The sequence below is a fragment of the Erinaceus europaeus genome, chromosome 7, assembly GCF_950295315.1.
Source record: "Erinaceus europaeus chromosome 7, mEriEur2.1, whole genome shotgun sequence".
NCBI classification, from domain to species: domain Eukaryota; kingdom Metazoa; phylum Chordata; class Mammalia; order Eulipotyphla; family Erinaceidae; genus Erinaceus; species Erinaceus europaeus.
The window spans coordinates 37,352,787-37,371,279 of record NC_080168.1 but is presented as its reverse complement, the minus strand read 5'-3'; the positions used below and the strand labels follow the sequence as shown (position 1 = coordinate 37,371,279).

The 18,493-nt window shown below is 40.0% G+C and overlaps 1 protein-coding gene across 1 annotated transcript in view; it reads left to right on the top strand.

Annotated features, from left to right (window-relative positions):
• PLCL1 (phospholipase C like 1 (inactive)) overlaps window positions 1–3,488 on the top strand; it is a 520,815-nt gene extending 517,327 nt beyond the window's left edge. The window contains exon 6 of the mRNA XM_060194204.1: window positions 2,275–3,488. Coding sequence (XP_060050187.1) covers window positions 2,275–2,325 — 51 coding nt within the window. The 3' untranslated portion in view covers window positions 2,326–3,488. The remainder of the gene's footprint in view (window positions 1–2,274) is intronic.
• Window positions 3,489–18,493: the final 15,005 nt, after the last annotated feature.

Here is an 18,493-nt window from a genome sequence, read left to right as displayed (position 1 = left end):
TTTCTGGTTCCAGATACGTGATTATAGTTTTAGTTCTATTCTCTTAATGAAGCTTGGTAGAACTTTCATGGGTATCAAGCTAAGTTTATATATGGTTCTGGGGAGAATTTTCATTTTGATGATATTACTTCTTCCAATCTGTGAATATGGGATATCTTTCCATTTCTTGATATCATTTTCTATTTCCTTGAATAGTGATTCATAGTTTTTAGTATACAAGTCTTTCACTTTTTTGGTCAGGTTTATTCCTAAGTATGTTATTGATTTTGCTGCAATAGTGAATGGGAATTATTTCTGGATGTATTTTTCTTTGGATTTAGTGTTTGCATAAAGAAATGCCACTGACTTTTGTACATTGATTTTGTAGCCTGACACCTTGCTATATTGTCTAATAACTTCTAGTAGTTTTCTGCTGGATTCTTTAGGGTTTTCTTTGTATACTATCTTGTCATCTGCAAATAGTGAGAGCTTGACTTCTTCTCTTGCAATCTGTATTCCTCTTTTTCTTTCTCTTGCCTGATATGGCAAGAGCTTCCAATACTATATTGAAGAGTACTGGTGATAATGGACATCCTGTCTAGTCCTCATTCTGAGGGGGAATACTTTCAGCTTCTGTCCAGTGAGTATGATGTTGGCTGTAGAATATGAACAAGACATTCACTTCATAGGAGATCCAAAAGGCTAACAAACATATGAAAAACTGCTCCAGGTCGCTGATTGTCAGAGAAATGCAAATAAAGACAACATTGAGATACAACCTCACTCCTGTGAGAATGGCATACGTCAAAAAGGACAGCAACAATAAATGTTGGAGAGGCTGTGGGGACAAACATCTGCACGGCTGGTGGGAATGTAAATTGATCCAGCCTCTCTGGAGAGCTGTCTGGAGAACTCTCACAAGGCCACACATAGACCTTCCTTATGACCCAGTAATTCCTCTCCTGGGGATATACCCCAAGGATTCCATAATGCCCAATCAAAAGATATGTGTACACTAATGTTCATAGTAGCACAATTCATAAGAGCTAAAACCTGGAAGGAACCCAGGTGCCCAACAACAGATGAGTGGCTGAGAAAGCTGTGATATATATATATATATATATATATATATATATATATATATATATATATATATATATAAACAATGGAATACTATGCAGCTATTAAAAACAATGAACCCACCTTCTCTGACCCATCTTGGATGGAGCTGGAAAGAATTATGTTAAGTGAGCTAAGTCAGAAAGACAAAGATGAGTATAGGATGATCTCACTCATCAACAGAAGCTGAGAAAGAACAGAAAGGGAAACTAAAGCAGGACATGATTAAATCTAGAGTAGGGCACAGAAGTAAAAACCCTGTGGTGAGGGGGAGGGTGGACATTTGGCTTCCCAGTGTGGTGCGGAGGGGGTGGGATGGTGGGTGGCAGTGGGTAAGTGGGATGGGACACAGTCTTTTGGCAGTAGGAATGGAGTTTATGTACACTCCTATTAAAGTGTAGTCATATAAACCACTATTTAATTAATATGAGAGGGGAAAAATTGATCATATATCTAGAACTTTTTAAAACACAGACTGAGTCTTTTTGATACACAGGCTGAGTCTTTAATATGTTGACTCTCTCAAACGCCTAGACCAGGTAGAACAGAAGCAACTGGTGGCAGAGCTATATACAAGATGCTGGGTATTATACAGCAAACCCTAACAAAGGGACTTTTCAAAGTTAACCCAATTATCAAATAATGTGATGATAACAATAACTATCCATTGTCTTCTTGAACCCTAAGACAGCAGGAACCTCACATTTCCACTATAGAGCCTATATTTCCTCCAGTGGGTGGGGCACATTTTCCTGCATGCTTCACTCAATTCATATCAAATAATATTGCATCCACTGATCACAACCTAATCAACGCAACGAGTGCCACCCCAGCATGCTTCACTTCAGACTGTGTCCAGAGACTTCAGGTGTGGAATGACAACCATTCAGCTTCATCATTCGGGTGAGACCTTTCCTTTCATAGTATTCTCTAATTCCATTCCAGGTGGTCCACTCCCCAATAAAATCCCGAAACCTAGAGATAGACCAGGTACCCTGAGATAGAGCATATGTTTACACATGTCTATAAACCAGGGAAAAAGATATACCTGAAAGCAAAAGTACACAATAGTTTGCAGAGAGTGCTCCCCCCAACACTTCATCTGCACTATTCCAGCCTTTAGGTCCATGATTGTTCAACAATTTGTTTGGCTTCATATGTTATCTCTCTTTTCAGCCACCAGGTTCCGGATGCCAGCATGATGCTGACCATACTTCCCTGGAGTGAGGACCCCACCAATGTGTCCTGGAGCTCTGCTTCCCCAGAGCCTCACCCTACTAGGGAGAGAGGCAGACTTGGAGTATGGATCGACCAGTCAATGTCCATGTTCAGTGGGAAAGCAATTACAGAAGCCAAACCTTCCACCTTCTGCAATCCACAATGACCCTGAGTCCATACTCCCAGAGGGATAGAGAATGGGAAAGCTATCAGGGGAGGGGATGGGATATATATATTGTTTGGTAGGAATTGTGTGGAGTTGTTCCCCTCCTATCCTATGGTTTTGTTAATGTCTCCTTTATTAAATAAATTTTGAAAAAGGTTCAGAGAAAATCTACATAAAAAAAAAGAAAATTGAATACTTTACTTTTTCTTTTAAATTTATGTCCTTTTGAGGTATTTTTTTTCTGAAAGGTTTCTATTTCTACACTCAAGCCCAATCCATTCCACCACACCACACATATTTTCCAAATAGTATTTTTTAGATGGTAGATGAATCATGCTGTTCTTCAGGTGGACACAAGCAGTTGTGACTATTTATTTATCTATCCTTCTTTGAGCCAAGGCTCCATTCAGGTAGTGAGAAAGACTGATATAGATAAGGAGGGAGAGACAGCACAGTGTCAGCATGTGCTGTGGTGTTATCATGCTCCCATGGGACTCAACGCTTAAGCCTGGGTGGGCAGCATGACAAGACATCACCTGTGGGGATAATTGTGAAAGCATGGTAAGAGTATAGGGTAACTCCCATCATAAAGATGGAGGTCTGAAAAGATACCCTAGCTGTCAGTCTCTCCCTTTCAGGGGTCGAGTATGGAGGGAAAACCTTTCTTGACTCAGTTTCCCCTTGTCAGTTTCCCAAGAATCACAAGAACCTATACCCCCTAACACTTAACTCATTTCTTTGTTATAAACCAAATGGTTCACCTGCTTAAAGTTCACTATAGTTCACCTGCTGTGATCACATATACTTCATATATCACCATTCTGCCTTGACCAAAAGGCTCTTCCTTCCTATTTCCTTAAAGCCCTCCTTCACATTGATCTAACTCTTCTATCTTATCTCTCTTCCTCCAAGGCTCCTCTCTGTCTGCTTCTCCATTGCTGGGATAATTAACATGTCCTTCTAAACACTTTTAGCTAATTGACTCTCTTACCCAATTGCCACTAATCATTTCAGAACTCTCTCCTACCACTCTCAGCTCTTCTCATTCCTTGCAACCTTCACCATGGGGGTTCTGATCTTCAAAAGCCCACCCTTATTGCCACATGTGAAAAATGTTCTTTGTTCCCTTCTGCTATTTAAACCCTGCCTTCTGTACAATAAATGTATCGTTTGTGACTAAATAGTCTCCTGGTCTTTTCCTGTTGTTAGCCACTAGAGCTAACATGAGAGGCCAGTATGGCTTACTTCTGCTGCGAGGCCACCCACACTAGTACCAACAATCACTCTTCATCACAATCTATCTCTTCAGTCCCCAGTTACTGTTTAAATAGCAGGTGTTATAAAGTAATCTTGAGATACATTACAGTCTAATATTTATATGGCTTTAATAAGAACAAATAGAGCTTCTCATTTTCTCTTCATTGGAAAATCTCTAAAAGGCAGCTCTGAACATTGTTATAACCATTTAATTTGTGTTTGAAACACTTTTTTGGATTGTGAAATGTGACATCCATGCCCAAACTCAAAGAGCTTGCTCAAAATATGATATCTTTAGGGAACAGGCAGTGGTGGACCTCATTGAGCCCACTTGCTATGCACATGGACCCAGTTTGACAGATGCTTGTCCCCACCTGCAGGGTGGTGAAGTAGGGCTTCACGTGTCTTTCTGTCTCTCTCCCTCTCCATCTCACCCTCTCAATTTCTGGTTGTCTCTAGCCAATAAATAAAGATAATAAAAAGAATTTAAAAATTTAGTATCTCCAAGAGTCCTTTATTTTTGCTTAAATCATATGTGTAGAAAATTAAAATAACAATTCTGTAGTTCTAAAATTTAATATTAAGTTATATTTTCTCACCAAATAGTTAATAAAAATATATATAAATATAACATTCTAAAGCAATGGTGTTAAAGCAACTTGTAAATATGCATATATGTCCCCTTATATATTTATATACTTATGAAAATATGTGTGTATACATACTCAAAATATTTGTACCAGTACACACATATAAAATTAAAACTTTACTTTTGATTCATTGATACATAATTACTTGACTATGAGGTTTTTCATATTTGGGGTACAAGGGTTTTGTACACGCATAGTTCTACACCATCCAAGCCTACTCTGCCTGTTTCAAATGTCATATACACAGAAAGGGAGAGAAAGATAGACAAAGAGAACGGGAGAGACAAAACAGCATCACTCTATCATCTAGGAAGGTTGTGGCATTGTGGAACTCCTATGTGCTATTGGGCCTTGAACGCAGAACCTCACGTGAGGTAAGATGTGTGCACTGCTGTGGACACTGAGCTTCTCCCAAATGTAAGTGTGAGCTTTGTCAAAATGGACTATTACTCAAAACCAGAGTATACTTGACATAGAAAGACTAAAGTGTACTTGATTGAGCCAGGTCACTTGAGTCAAACCTTGTGATATGATTTAATTTGGAAAGAAACGGATACAAAGAATTAATTTCCCCTGCTCATTCTTACCTCATCCACCACTATAATGAAATAAACTGCTTTTCCTCAGCAACTAAGAAGCTCACAACACTACTTCTAAATGGTCTCACTTTACAGCTCCTAGAGATTATTAATTAAATCAGGTAGCTTTTTTGCTCTGTATGAGTAGTTAATATGAAAATCTAAGGTTCCGAAAGTATTCCAGTGAAAATTCATTTGGCACATTTTTCTGCTCACATTTGAAAAGTTTCAGTTTCCCAGCTGGCAGAAGCATTAAATGAGTATATGCTTCCAATTAGAAGCAAGATTTCCAAGTATGGTCCAAAGTTACGCAGTGGCTCCCCCAAAGGATGTGTAGAGGCCTTTCCCTCTTAGTCTTCACATTTTCTTCTGCTGGTTATGTGGACTGTTTGCAGAACGTTGGATGCTGAGAAAAATGTAAAAATTTTCTGAGCATTAATTCATTATGAAATAAAACAGTTCAATCTGAACAGAGTGCTGCCTGTGAGATCTGTTTCCTTGTAAATTGCTTATAGGAAGGCCGAGAGTTAAAAAACAGAAGGGCATTGCTTCACAAATGGAAGCTATTTGTTCAGATGCCAGTGGGAATTGCTTTATGATGCTCCTTTCAGAATATAACAAAATTAAATAAAACATTCAGAGCAGTTTCACCAACTAACACAGTTACAAATTTGCACTTGTGAAGGGAGGAGAGTTGTAAAGGCAGTAGAACTATAAAACGAGGAGAGAAAGACCAGAGGAAGGACGAAGCCATATTCCTCACTCAGGCTTTCATTTAGAACACAGAAATCACTCCTTAGCAGGGCAAGGGGATAGAGAGGGTATTCCAATATTGCATGTGGGTAAGAATGAAAAAAAAAAAGTAATCATTCTCTATTGTGGCCATACTCCACCAAATGTATTCTTGAAAAAAAAATCAGTGTATATATTTTTATGCTGAAATACAGACCTGAAACTTGTCATTAAGTCAGCTTTGCATCTTTTTAAGGTGTCCGGGAGTGATTTATACTGCAGAAATGGAAAAGGGAGGAGAGAGAGAAATGGAAAAAGGGGATACATCTGGATTATTGTATATTTCCAAATGTTCAACACATAGAAATGAACTTATGCCCAAACAAAATTTGAAATAGTACCAATCTATTTGATCTATTTTTTCATATATATGTGTCATACATGTTGAATAAGAAGTCTATCTATTTAAATCATGAATTATTGAGGCCGGGTAGTGGTGCCCCTGGTTGAGTGCACATGTTGCAATGTGCAAGGACTGAGTTCAAGCCCTTACCTCCTCTGTGTCCCAGGCTCAACCCTAAGCCATGTATGTGGAAGAGACACTCCCCTACCTTGTAAGCTATCTCTCTGACCTCCTTCTTTGTAATTGTAAACACCCATTCCTTTTGGATTTTAAGGAATAATTTATGTTAAAAATAATAAAAATCTGAGCTCACAACTCATATGAAATTAAGGAATTGAATGCAAATTTATTTTCTTCTTCTTTTCCTTGCAAAGTGAAGGAAACCCACCAACATTTATCACACCCTTTCTATACTTCCTTCCATCCTCCACTTTCTGCCCTCTGAGGAATCTTCAGTGGTCAATGTATACTGATTGATTTTTATTTCATTTTGTTCATCAATTTTGTATCACATGAGTAATGATGTCCCTAAATTATCTTTTTTCTTCTGACTTACTGGAATGACCACAAGGATTCCCAAGAACTCTCTGAGAATGCCAAGGGGCTGGGTGTTGACACACTTGGCTGGAGTGTACATGTTATAATGCACAAGGACCCAGGTTGAGCCCCTGGTCCTCACCTTCAGGGGATGAAGCTCAAACACAGCATTGTCTATCCATCTTCTCTTTCCTTTTCCTTCTCCTAGAGTCTCTATAGCCCTGCTGCCACTAGCAGATTCCTGCATGTGGGTGCAGGACACACCTTCACTTATTCAGTGTGTAGAGAACCCCATGTGTAAAGAACTGAACTTTTCTCATCCAGATGACACAAGTCAGGGTCTGTTCAAGTTCCTATCCTCGGCTCTTTCTCAGCATGGGTGGTGATTTCTGATCTGGTATTCCAAAACCTATACCAAGAGTGGTCGATGAGCAGAGCTTAGACATGCCAGCTAGGACTTTTGTACCAGAGCTTGTGAAGGTGCTTGCTATTTGCAGAGTTGAAGAAAAGCTAAAGTCAGAAAGGGAAAATGTACTGGCTCTGTCACCACGTGCTGACATCATGATCTGTATCACAGAAGATTGTGGTGATCTCATGTGAAGGGCAAGCCTTGTGAGTCATTGAGAAGTAGACTATTTGTTGAGGTAGGAAGAACAAACAGGGTTTATTTATTTATTTATTTATTTTTATCTATTATTGGAGACAGAAATTGAGAGAGGGAGGCAGATAGGGAGGGAAAAAGACAGAGACAGCTGTAGCACTGCTTCACCACTGGTGAAGCTTTCCCATACACATGGGGACCAGAGCCTTGAACACTGTAATTTGTGTTTTTAAACCAGGTGCATCACCACCAGGTACCTCGGATTTTATTCATAGGCCTCAGTTAAGGTTATAACTCTGAAACACTGTGATTGGTAGCATGTGGACTTCTATTTGTGCCCCTGCCCAGAGCCTCCAGCTGGCAGGAGAAATCTGACAGCCACCCTCATTCTCCTGGCACTCATATCTCTGCACAGAGTGCCTGCTACATAAACTCTCTTTAAAGAGTCTAGTATGAGTGTGACCTCTGCTTTCCACTGCCACCATGCCTGAGATATATCCCCAAGACCCAGTAGTAGCTGCTATCTAGACTTAATTTCAAGGTGGATGTTGACTTCCCATGAATGGGTGGAAAATGGAAAGAGAAGCAACCCTCATACAAACTTAAGACAAAACTCCTATAAGGGGGAAGCTCAAATTATTCACAGCAGGGCATGGGGGAGGTGGCAGAGAAAGCTGGTGAGCTCTTGGGGACACGTGTTCCTGGGAGACAAGGGCAAGTCCCAGTTACAGAGGAAAGACACCTGGCTCCCTTGGTCTCTGCATCTGAGAGGGCAGAAACTACCAGGGGTACCTCTTGTTCAGCTTTTTAAAAAAAATTATAACTCTACTTGAAAATATTTATATCACAATGTCCCAAAGGAACTATCATCTTTCCTGTGTGATGAACTTGGAAGAATCAGTCTGATAGATCTGTCCTACCCCATGGATATCTCCAGAAGGTTTTATGGATATGTGTTTGGTGCACAGTGCCTGTTCTTCCCTCAGCAACACTCTCCGTGCATTGTTTTTTCCTGAGCATATTCATGTATCCATTGGCAAATGTTTACCAAGAGCTAATGTGTTCTGTTTGCTGTTGTTGGAGCTGGGGAATTGATAATAAGAAAGATGGCAATGTCTTTAGTAGGACATAATAGTCTGATTGACCACCAGCTTAGCTAATAGAGTTTTTTTTTTTTTTGTGAACTAGACAATGTTCTAGTTTATAAGGATATGACCTTAAATACACACATGGACAGCACACACACACACACCACACCATCTTATACACTAGGAAGAGAGATAGACAAGAAAAAATGTTTAAAAGTCAGCGATTTAGCTTCTGATTTTTTGCAGAGTTCCCTAGAATATAGATCAAGACTTAAAACAAAAATGTGTAGCTGGATAAGTGAAATAGTTCACTTGGATAATGTTCTGCTTTGTAATATGCAAGAGCCTGTTCAAGCGTGGTCCCCATGGCACTGAAGAAAGCATTGATGCTGCAGTCTCCTGCTCTCTCTCCCCCTTTGTCTCTTTATCTTTTCATTCTCTGTTTCTATCTAAAACACTGCTGCTGCTGCCACTACTACTACTACTACTACCACTACTACCATTACTACTACTACCACCACCACTACCACTACTACTATTATTACTACTACCATTTCTACCATTATTACTACTATCACTACTACTACTGCTGCTACTACTACCACAACTACTACCACTACTACTACTACTAAAACTTACGACTAACATTTTCTAAGAGTGAAATGCTAGACAAGCTAAAATGAAAGAAAAGAAGATGAGACCTGGAAAAGAGCAACAAGAGCTTGAGATTCAGAGATATGGGCACTGGTGGCCTGAGCAGGGGCACACGACCAGAACAGTCCCCTCATGGCCTTGTCCCCCTGCCTCAGCAGACCATATCTCAATCAAAACCAAGCCCTCCCCCTGCACCATTAGGCTGTGGTCATGCCTAGTGGATTACCTGAGGGTCATCAGTCTCTCTGAGCAAAAAATTCTGACCTAGTAAGCCTGGGAAGTGCCTACACCAGGCCCAGAAAAGGAGTCGGGAAGCAGTAAGCATTATGGATATTTCTGAATTATAAGTGTGCTCAGATATACAACAAGGAGCCTGGAGGGGTATGAAGTGACAAATGGTGGTCAGGCAAGACCCTCTGAGCATGAGCTGAATACTTGAATAGGCTCTTGAGAAGGTCAACAGTGAGTCTGGGGGAGGAGGCAGAGAGAATAGCAACAATGTCTGGAGGCTAGAGCATGGAGGTCAGTGAAGAAAGGAGTGATGAGTGGGAAGAAAAATAAAAGAGGCATTAAGGGAAGTCAGACTGGACAGAGAAGACAGGGAGCCAGAGCAGCCTGAGGCCTGAGAGGTAGGTCAGCTTCACAGGGAGGGGGTAGGAGGTGCTGGGAAGACAGACTGATAACAGAAGAAGGTGTGTGGGACTATGTGAAAGCTTGGTAGAACTTAGGGAAAACTCCCCCCATCCTTGGATGGAGGTCTGGAAAGACACCCCCTTGTTAGCCTCTCTCCATATTGAGATGAGCCAAGAGGGAAGTCTCCTAGACTAAGTTTCCCCTTGTCAGACTCTCAAGACTCACAGAAATCTCACAGTTTCTCCCTGCTAGCAGCAAGCCACATGGCTGCCTGCTGTAAGGTTCATTTACTCAAATTTCATCTCACCTTTTGATCATAAAGGAGAAACACACTTCATCTTACACCTCAAATACCAGACAGAGAAAAGCCCAAAAACTTTTATTTACTTATGTTCTTTGATATCTATGATTTACATCAATACTTGTTTATCTCCTCTCCATTTCACCTTACTGGTTTAACCCCTATGCTTCTCTCAAATGCCTTTATATAATTAACCTGTTTACATCATGGAGAATAATTGTCTTGACCTTTATGTATCACATCAATTCTTGTCATACTAGCCCCCTACCTTAGGGGCAAGCTGACCTTTAAGAAACCTGTAATTTCTGTTGTATTTGAAAAATGTTCTTTGTTTAACTTTCTATATACACCTAAACCCACCCCTGAATAAATCGAGTGTTCGTACCAGAATTCTCCCTGGTGTCTCTTGTCTATATCATTGAGTCCTCGAGCTAGTGAGGGGGAACCGGTCAGCTTATCTTCCTGGCTGGAGTCACTCCACGTGAGCCCCAGCAAAGGTGGAAGCAAAAACCCAGGCAAGTCCACAAATAAGAGGGCATCAAACATCAGATAAAGCTTGGAGGTAAAGGTTACAGGACTTACTTAGGTATGAAGGTGGGGTATGGAAAAATAGCAGTCAAGGAAGATGCCAAAGTTCCCAGCATAAACAAATGAAAGAATGAAGCTTCAATGGTTGGAAAAATTGCTAGAAAAGGCATGAGTTGGTGGGCTGAATAGAAGTTCAGTGCTTGGATATTTGAGAGTGTGTAAGTTTTCACTTGTCAATAAAACCTGCCTGTGTAGAGTACAATTATTTTGAACCTATTGGGAAATAAGTGGGAATGACATTCACTAAATATTAGGTTGTCAGAAAAGTCATGATGCAGTTTTGCATAGAAGAATATAGAAAAACAAGTCATAGCTTTTCCAGCAACCCAATAGATAAGATCATGGCAAGTAGTGAGATGTTCTACAGAAATAAAAAGTTCAGAAAGTCATATTACAGAATGTACTGCAGAGAAGGAGACTGCCTGGGTGGGTGTGCAGAGTCCCTGCACAGTTATGGGGCTTCCTCTAGAAGAAGAGCTTTGGAAACACAGGGGTACTGGAAGGAGAAGAGAGAAGGAAATATAAAGGGACAGAATTCTGACTTGGAAAAAAAAAAGATTGAAATTCCCTCCAAACCAGAGAGAGAGCTAGGCCCTCAGATCCAGGACACTAGGAATTTCAAGCTAAATAAATCCAAACCTAAGCCACCAATTACCAGCATATTAAAGTATCAAAGACAAAAGGAAGATACTTTTAAAATCTGCAAAAGAAAAGCAGTCACCTCTACAAGGATCCTCAAAAAGACTGTCAGATGATTTCCCAACAGACTGAAAATGACCAGCTGGATCTAGTCAGTTTTGGAAAAAAAAATAACAAAAAAACTTTGTTCAAATACACTCAATCCTTTAGAGGAGCAATTATGTACTTTCCAGATAGGCAGTTAAAGACATTGATTACCACTAAGCCAATCCTTTAAGGAAGTTTAAAGGGACATGTAAAATAAAATATAATCACCTCCAGAATCTAGAGAGCTGATTTACATGAGCTTGTCAGGAAAAATAACTCAGAAATAAAACAGAAGCAAGCAAATGGTAAAACTTCTGAGAACTCTGGTGGTTGTCTCTGGGGGGTAGAAAGGTGGGGACACAGAACTGTGGTGGTGGGTGTGGTGTGGAACTATACACTGCAATCCTGCAGTCTTGTAAGAAACTATTAATAACAAAAATTATTTTAAAATAACAAAATAAAATGAATATATAGTGTGGGAGACACACAAAGATGCAAAACAAGAGAAACAAACAAATCCAAATGGAAAAAAAAAAAAAAACCTTTGGAGTCAGACTGCAGAGCAGTTCTTTCTCAAGGGCTGCAGGTAGAAACCAAGTTGTCAAGGGTGAACTGGTGGTGGTGGTGGGGAATCCAGTGAACTATTCAGGGGGATATTCTGAAGAGGTGTAGAATTCTTCTAAAAACAGTTTTAGACTCATAAACCAAGATTATGTCAAAATCAAGATATCAATTAATAAATACTTCCAAAAAAGTATAAAGTTGCTTAAAAGGAAAACCAGTAAGCTAAATCCTGGACAAGAAGAACCACTTGTCTATGACTTCTTTAAGTAAAATTTTTTGGAGAAAGTAAAGTTCAAGAATTAAAACTCTGGGGCATTTTAGAAATAAAGTATGGAGGGCCAGGGTTGTGTTGCTCATGGCAGAGCACACATGTTACAGTGAGTAAAGACCCAGGTTCAAGCCCTCAGTCCCCATCTATAGGGGGGAAAGCTTCAGAAGTGGTGAAGTAGTGCTGATGGTTCTCTCTTTTCCTCTCCTCTCAAATTTCTCTCTGTTCTGTCAAATAAAAAAGGAAGAAATGTAAAAAAAAAAAGGGGGGGGGCATGGCTGTTTGGAGCAGTGGATTTGTTCTGCAGACACATAGCCCCATAAATAACCGAGGAGGGTCCACATGATGCTGGAGGGAGACCTATGCTGAGGCTTAGAGGGTTTGTAGACACTTCTCATGGTGAAATGAGAAATTTTAACCATGTGTCAACAATTAGACTTACTATAAACCTCCTAATTATAAGAAATATAGAAAGTACTTTTCTTTCTTTTAAAAATATTTTATTTATTTATTTATTTTTATTATTGGATAGAGACACAGAGGAATTGAGAGGAGAAGAGAAGATGGAGACAGGGAAAGAGACAAAGACATCTTCAGCCCTGCTTCACCACTCATGAAGCTTTCCCCCAGCAGGTGGGGGCCAGGGGCTTGAACCTGGGTCCTTGTACATTGTAACATGTGTGCTTAACCAGGTGCGCTACCATCCTGCCCCACAAATAAATTTTTAAAGGACAACTTTCTAGTGGAAAAGCTTGAGAGAAATCAACTCTGTCACATGATCTAACATCAATAAGAGTAAAATATTTAAAAACTGTGAGGAAGATGCATTTCCCTCTCCAGAGGCTTCATATTATATTCAGCACTCCAGCAGGGTCTGGAACGACATCCCCAAATCTTATCAATATCTCTGCAGACAATGTTTATTCGTCACATGTTCAAGTCACATTTTGCTTCTGAATTCATAATCACCTTACCCCCTACACACACACACACACACACACACACACACGTTCATTTAAACTTTTATTTATTTTTCATTATTGGAGGATTAAGGCTTTACAGTAGACAGTAAATATAATAATGCATAAACAACTCTCCACATACCAATACAATCCCCAGAAGGTCATTCTCCGCCATCCTCTCCTGGGAGCTGAACTCTCCCCCCCCACCTGCCGGATTGACCTTCACGGGTGGGAGACAGAGAGATGACCAGGGACTCATGGCTGAGTGGTACGCAGTTCAGTCTTTACTCATGTAGAACGCAGCACAATCTAAGCTATCTCTAATCACAATCTTGTCCTTATCTATTCTGAGGTGGAAGAGTCAGGTCCAAAAAGGATGCATTTAGGATAGGGGGTGGGGAGAAAGAAAAAGCATGAACCAGTGAGGATTAAACTAATGTTCTGGAGGCAGGGGGGTGTTCTTAGTCAACAGTGGCTATGCAAATAGAATACATAAAATAAGAAGCAGAATTTAGAAGCAAACCAACAATTCACCCTTTCTTTTTTAACTAATGGCCATAGCATCAGGAGTGTGGGGTGAATAGAAACCTATATCATAACCAACAAAGATACAAGAGAAATGAATGAAGAGATTGACAGACTAGACCTCTTGGACATTTTCAGAGTCATTCAACCCAAAACACTGGAATACACCTTCTTTTCAAATCCAAATAACACATACTCAAGGATAGACCACATGTTAGGCCACAAAGACAGCATCAATAAATTCAAGACCATTGAAATCATCCCAAGTATCTTCTCAGACCACAGTGGAGTAAAACTAACATTTAACAACAAACAGAAAATTATTAAAAATCACAAAATTTGGAAACTAAACAACATACTCCTCAAGAACCACTGGATCAGAGATTCACAAAACAGGGAATTCAAATGTTCCTGGAAACAAATGAAAATGAAGACACAACCTATCAAAATGTTTGGGACACAGATAAAGCAGTTCTGAGAGGGAAACTTATAGCCATACAATCACATATTAAACACCAAGAAGAAGCTCAAATGAGCGACCTTACTGCACACCTCAGGGACTTAGAGGAAGAGGAACAAAGGAACCTAAAGCAACCAGAAGGACAGAAATCACTAAAGTTAGAGCAGAAATAAACAACATCGAAAATAAAAGAACCATACAAAAGATCAATGAAGCCAAATGTTGGTTCTTTGAAAGATTAAACAAAATTGACAAATCCCTAGCCAGACTCACCAAACAAAAAAGAGAGAAGACTCAAATTAATAGAATTGTAAACAATGGAGGAAATACCACAACTGGCATCACAGAAATCCAGAGAATCCTGTGAAACTTCTATAAAGAACTATATGCCACCAAGCTAGAGAATCTGGAAGAAATGGAACAATTCCTAGAAGCAGATGCCCTTCCAAAACTGAACCAAGAAGAACTACAAAATCTAAATGCACCAATCATAGACAAAGAAATTGAAACTGTTATTAAGAATCTCCCCAACAACAAAAGCCCTCGACCAGATGGCTTCACAAATGAATTCTACAAAACTTTCAGGAAACAGTTAGTACCCATACTTCTTAAGCTTTTCCATAAGATTGAAGAAACAGGAATACTCCCTTCCACCTTCTATGAAGCCAACATCACCTTGATACCAAAATCTGATTGGGACAGAAAAAAAAAGGAAAACTACAGACCAATATCTCTGATGAACATAGATGCCAAAATATTAAATAAGATCTTGGCCAACCGGATACAGCAACACATCAAAAAGGTTGTTCATCATGACCAAGTGGGATTCATCCCAGGAATGCAAGGCTGGTTCAACATCCGTAAGTCAACCAATGTCACTCACCACATCAATAAAAAAGCAAAGCCAAAAACCACATGATTATCTCAATAGATGCAGAGAAAGCCTTTGACAAAATCCAACACCCATTCATGCTCAAAACTCTACAAAAAATGGGAATAGATGGGAAATTCCTCAAGATAGTGGAGTCTATATATAGCAAACCTACAGCCAACATCATACTCAATGGACAGAAGCGAAAACATACCCCCTCAGATCGGGGACTAGACAGGGCTGTCCACTGTCACCGTTACTCTTCAACATAATATTGGAAGTTCTGGCCATAGCAATCAGGCAAGATAAAGGAATCAAAGGAATACAGATTAGAAGGAAAGAAGTCAAGCTCTCACTATTTGCAGATGATATGAGAGTATACACAGAAAAACCTAAAGAATCCAGCAGAAAACTACTGGAAGTTATTAGGCAATATAGCAAGTTATCAGGCTGCAAAATCAATATACAAAAATCAGTAGCATTTCTTTATGCAAACAGTAAATCTGAAGAAGAAGACATCCAGAAATCACTCCCATTTACTGTTTCAGCAAAATCAATCAAATACCTAGGAATAAAGTTGACCAAAGTAGTGAAAGACTTATATACTGAAAACTATGAGTCGCTACTCAGGGAATAGAAACTGATACCAAGAAATGGAAAGATATCCCATGCTCATGGATTGGAAGAATAAATATCATCAAAATGAATATTCTCCCCAGAGCCATAAACAAATTTAATGCAATACCCATCAAAGTTCCACCAAGCTTCTTTAAGAGAATAGAACAAACACTACAATCATTTATCTGGAACATGAAAACACCTAGAATTGTGAAAAACATCTTAAGGAAAAGAAAAAGAAATGGATGCATCACACTCCCAGATCTCAAACTATATTATAAAGCCATCATCATCAAAACAGCATGGTACTGGAACAAAAATGGCACACAGACCAGTGGAATAGAATTGAAGGTCCAGAAATAAATCCCCACACCTATGGACATCTACTCTTTGATAAGGCTGCCCAAAGCATTAAATGGGAAAAGGAGGCTCTTCAATAAATGGTGCTGGGAAAACTGGGTTGTAACATGCAGAAGAATGAAACTGAACCACTTTATCTGACCAGAAACAAAAATCAACTCCAAATGGATCAAAGACCTGGATTTTAGACCCGAAAGAATCTAATACTTAGAGTAAAGCATTGGTAAAACAGTTTCCCACCTACACCTCAAGGACATCTTTGATGAATTAAACCCAATTGCAAGGAAGACTAAAGCAGAAACAAACCAATTGGACTACATAAAATTGAAAAGATTCTGCACATCCAAAGAAACTATTAAACAAACAAAGAGACCCCTCACAGAATGGGAGAATATCTTCACATGCCATACATCAGACAAGAAACTAATCACCAAAATATATAAAGAGCTCAGCAAACATAGCACCAAAAAAGCAAATAACCCCATCAAAAAATGGGCAGAGGATATGAACAAAACATTCACCTCAGAGGAGATCCAAAAGGCTAGCAAACGTGTGACAAACTGCACTAGGTCACTAATTATCAGAGAAATGCAAATTAAGACAACACAAAGATACCACCTCACTCCTGTAAGAATGGCATACATCAAAAGGACAGCAGCAACAAATGCTGGAGACGGTGTGGGGACAGAGGAACCCTTTTACATTGCTGGTGGGAATGTAAATTGGTACAGCCTCTGTGGAGAGCAGTCTGGAAAACTCTCAGAAGGCTAGACATGGTCCTTTCATATGATCCAGTAATTCCTCTCCTGGGGTTATACCCCAACGACTCCATAACACCCAACCAAAAAGAGGTGTGTACTCCTATCTTCATAGCAGCACAATTCATAATAGCTAAAACCTGGAAGCAACCAAGGTGCCCAACAATAGATGAGTGGCTGAGAAAGCTGTGGTGTATATATACACAATGGAATACTATGCAGCTATCAAGAACAATGAACCCACCCTCTCTGACCCATCTTGGTCAGAGCTAGAAGGAATTATGTTACGTGAGCTAAGTCAGAAAGATAAAGATGAGTATGGGATGATCCCACTCATCAACAGAAGTTGAGTAAGAAGATCTGAAAGGGAAACTAAAAGCAGGACCTGACCAAATTGTAAGTAGGGCACCAAAGTAAAAACCCTGTGGTGAGGGGTAGACATGCAGCTTCCTGGAACAGTGGGGGGGTGGGAGTGGGTGGGAGGGATGGGTCACAGTCTTTTGGTGGTGGGAATGGAGTTTATGTACACTCCTAGTATAATGTAGTCATATAAATCACTAGTTAATTAATACGAGGGGGAAATTAATTGTATGTCTTGAAGTTTTTCAAAACACAAACTGAATCTTTTTAATATATAGGCTGTGTAATTGATATGCAGACTCTCTCAAAAGCCTAGATCAAGTAGATCAGAAGCAACCAATAGCACAGCTATATACAAGATACTGGGTACTGAACAGTAAACCCTAACAAAAGGACTTTTCTTTTTTTTTTTATATTTATTTTATTTTTTTTTATATTATTTTTGTTTATTCACTTTTGTTGCCCTTGTTGTTTTATTGTTGTAGTTATTATTGTTGTTGTTGTTGTTGTTGGATAGGACAGAGAGAAATGGAGAGAGGGAGGGGAAGACAGAGAGGAGGAGAGAAAGATAGACACCTGCAGACCTGCTTCACCGCCTATGAAGCGACTCCCCTGCAGGTGGGGAGCCGGGGTTCGAACCGGGATCCTTCTGCCGGTCTCTGTGCTTTGCGCCACCTGCGCTTAGCCCGCTGTGCTACAGCCCGACTCCCACAAAAGGACTTTTCAAAGTTAACCCAATTACCAATTAATGTGATGATAACATTAACTATCGATTGTCTTTTGGAACCCTAAGACAGCAGGAACCTCACATCTCCACTATAGAGCCTCTACTTCCCCCAGTCCTAGAACCCTTGGATAGGGCCCACTTTCCCGTATACCTCTCCCAATCCATATCAAATAATATTACATCTGCCGATCACAACCTACCCAACACAACGATTGCCACCTCAACATGCTTCACTTCAGACTGTGTCCAGAGACTTCACGTGTGGAATGACAACCCTTCAACTTCATTACTCGGGTGAGACCTTTCCTTTCATAGTATACTCTAATTCCATCTCAGGTGGTTCACTTTCTAACAAATTCCCAAAACCTAGATATACACCAGTTTCTGTGAGAGAGAGCATATGTTCACATGTATCCATAAACTACTGCAAAATATATACCTGAAAGCAGAAGTACACTAGAGTTTGCAGTGAGTACCCCCCTAACACTTCCTCTCCACTATTCCAAGCTTTGGGTCCATGATTGCTCAACAATTTGTTTGGCTTCATATGTTAACTCTCTTTTCAATCACCAGGTTCCAGATGTCATCAGGGTGCTGGCCAGGCTTCCCTGGACTGAAGACCTCACCAATATGTCCTGGATCTCCGTATCCCCAGAGACCCACCCTACTAGAGAAAGAGAGAGGCAGACTGGGAGTATGGACCGACCAGTCAACTCCCATGTTCAGCAGGGAAGCAATTACAGAAGCCAGACCTTCTACCTTCTGCAACCTACAATGACCCTGGGTCCAT